At 45.3% G+C, this 11,925-nt stretch overlaps 1 protein-coding gene across 1 annotated transcript in view; it reads right to left on the reverse strand.

Moving 5' to 3' along the window:
* Positions 1-11,925, reverse strand: part of CFAP221 (cilia and flagella associated protein 221) — a gene marked incomplete at both ends in the record, with an annotated part of 85,515 nt that overhangs the window by 26,374 nt on the left and 47,216 nt on the right. Inside the window, 6 exons of the mRNA XM_082682073.1 lie at positions 2,364-2,462; positions 5,303-5,392; positions 6,853-6,940; positions 10,132-10,240; positions 10,403-10,514; positions 10,598-10,718. Coding sequence (XP_082538199.1) covers positions 2,364-2,462; positions 5,303-5,392; positions 6,853-6,940; positions 10,132-10,240; positions 10,403-10,514; positions 10,598-10,718 — 619 coding nt within the window. The remainder of the gene's footprint in view (positions 1-2,363; positions 2,463-5,302; positions 5,393-6,852; positions 6,941-10,131; positions 10,241-10,402; positions 10,515-10,597; positions 10,719-11,925) is intronic.

The raw sequence follows: 11,925 nt of genomic DNA on the forward strand, positions 1-11,925 counted from the left end.
CAGAGCCAGACACACAGCTGCTGACCCAGGAGGACTGGCTCCAGAGTGGCCGGGGCTGTCCCACGAGTGTCTCATAGCCACCTCTGTCCCGCACAGGCGCAGAGCCCACCCAGACAAAGCCCCAGCAGGGACACTGGTTTACAGACATCAGCCTAGGCTGCAAGCACTGCTTGAGAGATCACCTGCAACGTAAACTCTTGGAGTCTTCTATGTGTTGACTCACCTGACTTTCATGACAGCCCTGAGAAAGGTCTTACTGGTCTCCTCAGTGACAGATGAGGAAATGAAGGCACAGAGGTCATGGAACTTGTCCAAGATTGGAAAACTCATGAGAAGTAGCATCAAGATGGGAATGTAAACTGGTGCAGCCACTATGGAGAATAGTATGGAGGTTCCTCAAAGAACTACAAATAGAGCTGTGAAATGATCCAGCATTCCCACTCCTGGGCATACATCCGGACAAAACTCTAATTTGAAAAGATACGTGCACCCCAATGTTCATAGCATCACTATTCACGATAGCCAAGACATGGAAACAACTTAAATGTCCACCAACAGAGGAATGGATAAAGACGATGTGGTCCATATACACAATGGAATACTACTCAGCCATCAAAGAGAATGAAATAATGCCATCTGCAGCAACATGGATGGACCTAGAGATCCTCATACTAAGTGAAGTAAGTCAGACAGAGAAAGACAAATACCACATGGTATCACTTACATGTGGAATCTAAAATATGACACAAAGGAACCTACCTACAAAACAGAAACAGACTCAGAGATGTAGAAAACAGACTTGTGGTTGCCAAGTGGGAGGGAGGGAGGGGGAGGGAAGAACTGGGAGTTTGGGATTAGCAGATGTGAGCTATTATCCAAGGGATGGATAAACAACAAGGTCCTACTGTAGAGCACAGGGAACTATATCCAATACCCTGTGATAAACCATATGGAAAAGAATAAAAAAAAGAATATATATGTATAACGGAATCACTTTGCTGTACACCAGAAATTCACACAACATTGTAAATCAGCTATACTTGAATAAAAAACTTTTAAAAACCATAAAAAAAGAAGTAGCACCAAGAATGAAGGGCAAGAGACTTCCCTGGTGGTCCAGTGGTTAGGACTCTGTGCTTCCACTGCAGGGGGCACAGGTTTGATCCCTGGTTGGGGAACTAGATCCCACATGCTGCACGGTGTGACCAAAAATCAATCAATCCATCCATCCATCAATCAAATACATTTACTAGTGGAAAAAAAGAGTAAAATGATTATCTAAAATAAAAATGAAATAATTTATTAAAGAAAAAGAAAAAAGAATGAAGGGCAAGCAGTCTGTCTCCAGAGTCCGTGTCTCCACCGCTGGTCTCCCTGCCGGGGTGGGGGCAGGAGGGCTTCTGCCCCCCAGGCAGCCAGGCTCCAGTGGCTGGGACGAGAGGTCGACAGGCAGCATAAGATGCAAGAGGCACCCCAAGACGGCCAAGCGCTAGTGCTTACAGGACTGTTTGCTGGAGGAGGGGTAGGCTGAGCTGGCCGAAGGACAGGTGTGGGTGGAGGGAAGGGAGATGGGATGGGGTTTCAGGTGGTGTCCTGGGAGAAGAAGAGGACTGGGGCCACACAGAGGACTGGGACAGCTGCGGGGGGAGCGGAGCCAGGCCAGGGGGCCACCTCACACCCTTTGTGGACTGTAGAGGCCGAGGGGCACAGGAGCACCCCACTGTCCTCTCTAGAAATCACTAACCAGCATCCTTCTATACGGCCCAGCAATTCTGCTCCTAGGTGTACACGCCCCAGAGAACTGAAAACATGTCCACAAACTTGCACATAAATGTCTGTAGCGCCGTTATTCTCACCATGACAGCCAAAAGGTGAGAACAGCCCAAATGTTTCAACCGATGACTAGATAAAGAGTGTGGTATCTCCGTTCAAGGATGAATACTATTCATCCTGAAAAAGGAATGAGGTACTGAAACATGCTACACCGTGGATGAACCCTGAAAACATGTTAAGTGAGAGAAGCCAGTTACGAAAGGCCATGTATTGTAGGATTCCGTGTATACGAAACGTCCAGAATAGGCAAATTCACAGAGGCAGAAAGTGAACAGGGAAGGGGGTGGGGGGTGGAGAGCGACTGCTGCTGGCGACCAGCCTTCTTTAAGCAGTGATAAAAACGCCCTAAAATCCGATAGCGGTGATGGCCGTACTCCACTAAAAACGACTGAACTGTACACTTTACAGGAGTGAATTTTAAGGCATGTGAATTGCATCTCAATAAAGCTGCTATAAAAAAAACTCACTGTTCAATTTCCCTGTGCTGATAACTAAAGAAATTAAATTTTCAACCTGGTGCTGAAACTTACCTTGCGTGCTGCTTGCTGAAACCGTCTCTGCGCCCAGAACCTGTTGACCCAAGTGTTATTTACGAGCGGATCAAAATTAGGATGAAATTCCCTGGTTTTCTGTGAACACAAAATATAGGTGCATGTTAGATTTAAATTTTAACTCCTGGCATAAAAGCATTTAATAAAAATGTTTCAGAGTTGGATCCCAAACCAAGTTATTATTTGTTCTTCCATTTAATGAGCACTTATTAAGCACTTTTGGTGTACACAGCATTATAGGGAATACTTCTTGGGTTAGGGACCAAAAGTGGAAGACAAGATTTGGGTTTCAAGAAATGTACAATCTAGGGACTTCCCTGGTGGCGTACTGGATAAGAATCTACCTGCCAGTGCAGGGGACACAGGTTCGATCCCCGGTCTGGGAAGATCCCACATGCTGCGGAGCAACTAAGCCCCGTACGCCACCACTATTGAGCCTGCACTCTAGAGCTCACGAGCCACAACTACTGAAGCCCACGTGCCTAGAGCCCGTGCTCCACAACAAGAGAAGCCACTACAATGAGAAGCCCGCACACTGCAACAAAGAGTAACCCCCCTCGCTGCAACTAGAGAAAGCCCGCGCACAGCAACAAAGACCCAACACAGCCAAAAATAAATAAATAAATACATTTATATTAAAAAAAAAAAGAAATGTACAATCTAATCTCATTTTCCAAGTGATTTACAATGCCACATCTATCATATATCAAGACTCGATACATATGTGGATCTGTTTCTGTCTTTCTATTTGGTTTCATTTCTCTTTTGCTTATCCGTATGCCAATAATACCACACTGCCTTAATGATCCAACTTGGTCAAAAAGCTTTGTCTCCTTCAGAGAAAGTCCTCTCCCCCGGTTTATTCATTTTAAGTTAAAAAAATTCTTGAGCCTTTGTTCTTTCATATATATACGTATATCTACATAATATTCATGTTCATGTTGTGTATATATACATATATATGTACTTAAAGAGTTATAAAATTCCATGACAAAGCCTACTGAGGTACTAATTGGGATTGCATTTAATCTGTAGATAATTTGGAAAAAGGTAACATCTTTACATGCTTATTCTCTTCCATAAGACATCTATAAATATCTTTCAATTTATTTAGATCTTTGTTATTGTTTTAATGTAAAGTTTGTAATTGTTAGATTTGCTTCTAGGTACTTGCTTGCTATTATAAATTACATGTCTATTAAAGTATATGTTAACGTTTCATTTCTTGTATATGAAAATACAGTAGATATTCTTGTATAATGATTTTATATGCAATTCCCAAATTCTCTTACAAATTCAGTAGGTTTAATTAATCTGGCAATAGACGCTTTTAGCTTTTCTACAATCATAGTTAATTATATCATATAAAATCAATGATCTTTTTATTTCTTTCTCTCCAATACTTATAACTTTTCTTGTATCTTTCTCTTATCATACTGTACTATCCAGAACCTCTAACACAATATTGAATAAAAGAGTTTGTACTTGCTTGTATATACAGTACCTCTAATTTTTCGCCAATTAGAATGACTTTTACTGTAATTTTTTTGAAAAATCAATTTATGAGTTTACAAAAGCTTCTGTTTCCCTCATTTGTTAAGAGTTTTCTTTTTAGAAAACTGTGACTATTACATCAAAAAAAAAAAAAGAAAGAACGAAATGTACAGTCTAGAGCGGAAGAATAAAGTCACGCAGAAATCAGAACCCTGCGTCGGGTGCTGGGATGCTGCAGAAGCAGGAGGCCAGACCGTGTGGTCCCCAGTGGAGCCCACGCACCGGGGGCACAAGCGTGTGTGGATCAGTAATGACTGGGAAGGAAAGGGTGTCTGGGGGTGTCGTGACGCCGGCCAGAGCCTTGGGCGCTGCAGGTCACTGAACAGGGGAGCAACGTGAAGACAATCATCGGAAGTGAGTCAGTCTTGCGTTGGCCCGGGCAGTGGGCCATGGAGGAGAGGGCAGAGGGGCGGAACACAAACGATTCACCTGCAGGATGAGCTGAGGGTGAGCCGTGAAGGTGGACCGGGGGATGGCCTCGTGGAAGAGCGATTAGCACAACTGTGTGGCCAGATGAGATGGGGCGGGGCGGGGGGGGAAAGAGGTAAAAACAGTGCAGGCATGCAGACCCAGAAGAGAAAACTGAGAATGGTGGAGGTGGGGAGACTGGGAAGCATTTTTTCGTTGTTAAAATTAAAAATTGGGGTAAACAACAAGGTCCTACTGTAGAGCACAGGGAACTATATTCAATATCCTGTGATAAAACATAATGGAAAAGAATGTGAAAAAGAATGTATATATATATGTATAAGTGAATCACTTCTGTACAGCAGAAATTAACACAACATTGTAAATCAGCTATGCTTCAAAAAAATTTCTTTAAGTAAAAAAAATTAAAAATTGGGGTTTTAACCAGAAACTATCACATGACAGAGGAAACTCCGGGGGGGGGGTGGCTACTGTCCCCACTTCACGTTTGAGGACACCGGGGCACGAGGGCTCAGAGGGCTCTTCCCGGGTCCCAAATCTGAGGTGGAGCTGGGACCAGAGCTCTGGCGTCTGACTGGCTGTCTTCTTACAAGGGGAGGGGAGGGGGCCAGGAACCCACCCAGGGACCCACCCTGAGGACCTGCGGACAGGGGCATGGGCAGCAAAGGGGAAGAACAAAGGAGACCAAGAGGAGAAATCGGAGGTGTGGGAAGCAGGGGCCCATATACAAGGCTGTTAATTTCAAGGGAAACAACTACAAATTGATGCCTGACTTGTGGATATGTCATAAGAAAAAACACCCCGAAAGGTAAGCAAATTAAAAACTATTAAAAATCTCTTGGTAAAAGGATTTCTATAAAATTGTTTATATGCTTAAAAAATAAGCATATAAAGAGCTCCTGATAATTAGATTCCAAATAAAGAAAGTTACTTACTTCTTCCAGGTCGCGTACAACCCGTTTCGGGTGAACTTCTGTCTTGAGTCGCTGGAATTCGTCATCCAAAACAGGATCTCCTCTATCTAGCTGGGATTTTCAATCATCAAAAATGTTAAAATGGAATACAAAGGCACACAACTGTATTTCTCTTTGAAACTGGTAGAAACCCATTAAGCCATTGGTCAAAGGCACGTGATCCCTTCCCTTTCCTGGGTGGTGGAAGTTGGGGGTCTGTCCCTTCCGTGGAGAGGTGTCCCCGCCGCCTGCTCCCTGGCCCCCGAGCAATCTCCCCTACCCCGGAGCCACTGGCACTGCCTGGTCGCTCCCAGGAAGGCCGCCGGGCTTGGCTCAGTGTCTCCCCACACCTGCCTCCACGGTGAGAGGGCCGTGCACCTGCACACATGTGTTAGCTCTTGCCTCTCTGTGGTTTTTATTATTTCTGTGTTAGGTAACTTGTAAAACTAGCTTGGCTTTCAGGTATGCTGTTCACAAACATTTTTATAGACTAAATCGGAAGAAATCTGACCAAAACGTTAACACCCTACTCGAAAATGAGAGGATCTACTGGAGAGAACAGGGAACTCTACTCAATATTTTGTAATAACCTCTAAGGGAAAAGAATCTGAAAAAGAATAGATGTGTGTGTGTGTGTGTGTGTGTGTGGTGTGTGTGTGTAACTGAATCACTGAGCTGTATACCTGAAACTAACACAATGTAAATCAACTCTACTGCAATCAAAGAAAACAAGAAATAACAGATGTCTACGATTGTCACCAGGGTGGTGAGCTGTCCAGTCTGATTTGCACGCAGCAGGAGGTTGAGTTTGAGACGGGGGACCTTAGGTTCAAAGTACAGATTCCGTGGGGAGAGACCCTGAACTCCATGGCGACTAAAAGTCAAATAAAATAGAGGGAATTTAAAGACGGGATTGGCAAACGCGTTGTTAGACGAAAGAGGAGGGAGACTTCTTGTGCCTCTACTTAGACCTACTCACTTACGATGCACACTCAGAATGTAGCATTACTGGCCGCCGCCTCCGAGGGCCTGGGCCGCGCGGTTCCCGTGCCCACTTGCTCTGCACCTTCCCTCCCTCTCGCTTTTGCTCGGTTTCCTGCCACAGGGCGCGGCCTCCAGCTTTGGTCTGGACTTGGCTCTGGCTTCGCTCCTGGTCACCGTCTCTGGGTCTCTCTTACCTTCGTGCTCTGCAGCTCATGCCCAGCATTCCAGCCCAAACCGGAGCCATTCCCTGCCTCTAAGTTGGGCGCCTTTCTCCTCTTTACTGCTTTTCAAACGTATACCGTGTCTTCTAGGAAGCTTTCCAGCTAGATGAGTCCCCTGCTAGCTGGACTCTGAAGCCCCACGCTGCTCAGCAGTGGTCTCGGTGACAGTTACAGGCAGCCTCGATTTACAGTTAACCGAGGGCTGGTTATCAGCCTCCCGTCCCAACTTAATTGCAAGGTTTTCTCTCCTTATATGACATCTTGCATACAGCAGGAATTAACAATGTTTAGTGAAATAAATGACATCGAATTAGCAGTGATCCTGACCTTGTATTTGTTGTTTACTCTCTGCCGCTCCTCAGTAAGGTCTTTTTTAAATTTAAGGGACATGTGATCTTTACCGAGGTGTACCTGCCTGGGGAGAAAAAAAACCAGCTTCCAGAACCCATCAGAATACCATAGTCGACTTCAGGATGGAGTGTCTTAGCCATACTGCACAGCTGAAGAGGGAGGACACACCGTGGGGCAGAGAAGCTGCAGAGACCACAGCAACACAACTCGGGTGAATAATGTGTTCCACAAGACGAAGGTCAGCTTCTAGTGACACACACCAAAATATTTATGAATAAAGAAACCTGGATGCTCAACCCCAGTCGCCATTAGGGAGATGCAAATCAAAAGCACAGTGATGGACCACTACTGCACACCCCCTTGGGTGACGATTCATGATGATGATGGTGACAACAATCATAATGAAGGGAAATAACAGGAATGCCAAGGAGGGGGAGAAACTGGAAGCTTCGCACGTTGCGGGTGGGAATGTAAACTGCTGCAGCCGCGTAGAGCACAGCTTGGCCGTTCTCAAAAAGGTAAACATACAATGACCGTACGACCCAGCGATTCCTCTCTTACGCATACACCCAAGTGTCCTGAAAAGATAAGTTCCCACAAAAACCTGTATATAAATGTTCGTAGCAGCATTATTTAAAATAGCCAAGAGGTGGAAACCACCCAAGTGTCCATCAACTGGTGAGTGAATAAACACAGTGTAGTATGTCCCTAAAATAGAATCTTATTCAGCCATAAACATGAATGAAGTACGACAGGTGCTGTGATGTGGATGAAGCTTGAACACACGAATGGCGGAAGAAGCCAGTTACTAAAGGCCATGTGTTCTACGATTGCATTCATGTGAAATAAGGGGCAATGTCACAGAGACAGAAAGCGGATTCGTGGTCGCCAGGGGCTGGGGAAAGAGGACGGGGCGTGACTGTTTCATGCTTATGACGGGCTTCCTTTCTGGAGGGATGAAAATGTTCTGGAAAAAAGTGGTGACAGTTGCACAACACCGTGAACGCGCTAATAATTTCTGGCTTGTACACTTTAAAATGGTTAAAATGGTTCATTTTATGTGATGTGAATTTCATCACACTTAAAACACCTCTGGTATGTAATGTACCCATCATGGAGTCTGATATGTGTTCAAAGTATATAGTAGCAGAGTTCCCTGGAGGTCCAGTGGTTAGGATTCTCGGCTTTCACCGCCGAGGGCCTGGGTTCGATCCCTGGTTGGGGAGCTAAGATCCCGAAAGCTGCACGGCGTGGCCAAAAAAAAAAGAGAACAAAACAAGGATACAGTAGCTGTGGTTTTTAAAGTTCTGGAGAACTGTCTTAGATTAAAGGAAACTAAAGAGATATGAAAACTACACACAAATTGTATGATCTTTGATTGGACCTTGGATTCTCCACTTTAAAACCCAAAACCCCCTGGTATTAGAGTCATTACTGGGACAACAAGGTAAATCTGCATATAGGCTGATTATTTGGTGCTTCATCAATGGTAACCCTCTTGGTAGTGATTATGGTGATGTTGGAGAATGTCCCTGCTTTTAGGAGCTACATGCTAAAGCCTTTAGGGGCGAGGGTTCATGGCACTTGTACCTGCAACTCGCTTTCAAAGGGCTCAGGGGGATAAAGGGTGTGTCTGCGCCTGTGCATTTGTGCGCGTGTGCACGCGCGTGGCGTTAACCACTGACCCTACATCAATGTGTGTGCCTCTTACTGGCGGGGTTAAAATCTTTTAACAAAAAAGTAGGGAGAAAGTATTAAGTGAACAACACATGATCAAAAGTAAATTTAGGGGGCTTCCCTGGTGGGGCTGTGGTTGAGAGTCCGCCTGCCGATGCAGGGGACACGGGTTCGTGCCCTGGTCTGGGAAGATCCCACATGCCGCGGAGCGGCTGGGCCCGTGAGCCATGGCCGCTGAGCCTGCGCGTCCGGAGCCTGTGCTCCGCAACGGGAGAGGCCACAACAGTGAGAGGCCCACGTACTGCAAAAAAAAAAGTGAATTTAGGGACTTCCCTGGTGGTGCAGTGGTTAAGAATCGCCTGCCAATGCAGGGAACACGGGTTTGAGCCCTGGTCCAGGAAGATCCCACATGCCGCGGATCAACTAAGTCCATGCGCCACAACTACTGAGCCCGCGCACCTGGAGCCCGTGCTCTGCAACAAGAGAAGCCACCACAATGAGAAGCCCACGCACCGCAACGAAGACCCAACACAGCCCAAAACAAATAAATAGATAGATAAATAAATAAATAAACAAAAAACAAAATTTAGGATGTGATTTTGAGTCTGTTACAAAGAAGCATAGGTGGCAGGGAAAACACGAGGGTTAACAGTGGTCACTGTACTAACAGTGATTTCTTTTTTCCTCTTCTACACTCAAAATCTCCAAGTTTCTACAATGACAATGTGTCCACTTTTTTTACAACAGGGACAGAGTATTTTTAAAAAATGGTCCTGGGTAACCTGGCATACGCCCTGTTCAACTGAGGCCAGACCCCGAGTACAGGCTCACACAGGATTCTGTGAATTCACAGAAGGGGCTGTTTCTCCTGAGGGGGTGGCAGGGTGGGGACACCTGGGCCGGCCCCAGAGCTCAGGGTGCATGGCCTGTCTGGGCGGCATGTGGGCTCTTAGTTCCCCGACCAGGGATGGGACCCGTACCCTCTGCAGTGGAAGCCCAGAGTCTTAACCACTGGACCGCCAGGGAAGTTCCTCCAGGAGTCTCCTTTTGAACTCAGTTTAAGAGTTTCTAAAGTTACTTCAGCTGAATCTGTACACGTAGATATGCCTGGTATGATCTGGTAAAAATTTGTAAAAAGGGTTCCATTTTGTTTGCAGGAGCGCAAAGAAGAAGCCTCGCATCTGAGTTTGAAAACCTCCACCGGGAGCCTCCCCGAGCCCAGCCTGCACTGCCGGGATCCCCGGATGGCCTCTGAGGCACACAGCCCAGGACACAGGGGGCTCGGGGTGGGGTGAGAGGTGACGGGGCAAGACCCGGGGTGCCTGTCACCCAGATCGGTCCTGAGCAAGGGGGGTACACTCTGGCTCTGCCACTGGTCATGCTTAGGAAACAGCATGGTTTGGTCACATTAGTTTATTCCCAATAGTAACTTCACTCTGAAACAGAAGGTCCATTAAAGGGGAGAGAATAATCAAAATTTTCAAAGGGCATAAAAAGGTATTACATTTCATTGTGTCTCATGTCTCATGGATTACCAAAACCACCGTCACTTGATGCAAATAATTGTGCGATATTTACCACTTAAGGTGATTTCTGAGCTCTTCGTAAGTGTTCTGTCTGACTTTCTGTTCAAAGAGTGTTTCCTTCATCTGTCTTGTTTTTGAAACCTCAGTGCCTTGGTCCAAAACTGAGGGAGGGAGCAAACACGATTATACCAGTAATCAAATCAGAATCACTGGCTGAGAGAAAAACACATTTCTAATGGCGAAACAAAACAGCGATCTAACTGAGTTTTGCTGCTGCTTCGGATTCTGCCCAGGGGCTGATTTACGGAGGATCAACTGCTTACCTTCTCTTAATTCTTTAATCTTCGATTTTCCTGGTTCTTGGTTTAGAACAGTTGCCACAGCAAATGGATTCGATAAATCTACTGGGAATCTCAAGTTCTGATATTCGATTTCCTGAGACCAAACCAGGAGGGAAAAGTCATTATTTGCCTTCTCTGTCATTCCTTCCATCGTGGTTCCCATGACGCCCACTTTACCTTAATCTTGGGAGGCTTTGCCTTTGCTGGCAATCGGTGAAAATGTACATGTGTCCTTGCCTTTTCTGGAGGAACAACGGCTTTCCTAGAAAGAGTATTTAATCTTTCAAATTCTTCTAACCTAGAGTTGAAAACAGATCATTAAATTAGTATGTAATGCAACAACTCAAGGCTCCTAATTTTAGTTCTTTCCAATAATACCATGACTTATAGTCCATTAAATATCAATACTATATCTAAACTAAAAATCAATCTGAGTGCTAAAACAGTGGTTTACTAAAATAAATGCAAGGTCAGGATAACAGAGCATCATCATATACAAACAGCTGCTCGATGGCTGTTTTCCTTATGTTCTCAAAGAACATAACAAGTGGAAAACAGGACATGCTGAAAAATGCTCTCAGCGTCCAGCATAATTCATTTCTGGGCTGTTGGATTTCCACAGCTAAATTTACTTACCACATTGAAAAACTCTTACATTGATTTATGTTCCTAGTAAAAGAATAATTTTTCCCACTGTTTGTAGCAAGATCTTTAAAAAGAAAAGTGATTCAGGTTAATGTTTGAGATCTTTTCTGCGAATGAAAACTGCTTTAAACATAGGCAGGTATAGACAGGGCTGCTTCCATGTCTGCAGAAGCTGCTTATTCATCATGAGATGTAGTAGAACCACGTACGTTTATGAATGCCACCCATGACAGCATTTTCTTAAGCAAGAATGTGTGAACACGTGTTTGGTGGGATGACACGTGTCCATGACGTTACAGAGGTAAGATGAGAGACTGCGACCATTCATGCATTCTGACATGCCAGGTGCATTGGCCTAGCGCCTACTGACCCGGCCCCACTGCACAACACGGGCCATAGGCCTGCGATCCCAAACTTAACGTGGCCTGTGTGAGAGTCCTGAAAGGTCACGGCATGGGAGAACCTGTCCACACTGACTGACGCGCTGTGAGGTGCAGGGACAAGTGAGCTGTGGCCCGGCATCTGCATCTCAACAGAGCTCTGATACCACCTCTGCCGTAAATATCTGGGAAACAACCCCAAATTTCTGAGGGTGTTAAAAACCAGTCTCCTAAAGCAACCATACTCCAATGAAAATTAACAGCAACAGCAAAAAACCCAGTCTCCTTAGGAAGTCTAATTGCTAGTGTTAAGGATGGAAATGAGAAAACGAGAAACCCAAGAGTTATGTGGAACTGGCAGTGCCAAAGTCAGGACATACGTGAGTGCATCCATCACGTACCCAACCCTGAAACAAAAAAGCAACTATGACACCTTCAGAACACACTGCAGCTGGGTCACTTTTCACCTTGCTGGTGGAA

This window comes from Grampus griseus (genome assembly GCF_964374135.1).
Source record: "Grampus griseus genome assembly, contig: HAP1_SCAFFOLD_50, whole genome shotgun sequence".
Taxonomy (NCBI): domain Eukaryota; kingdom Metazoa; phylum Chordata; class Mammalia; order Artiodactyla; family Delphinidae; genus Grampus; species Grampus griseus.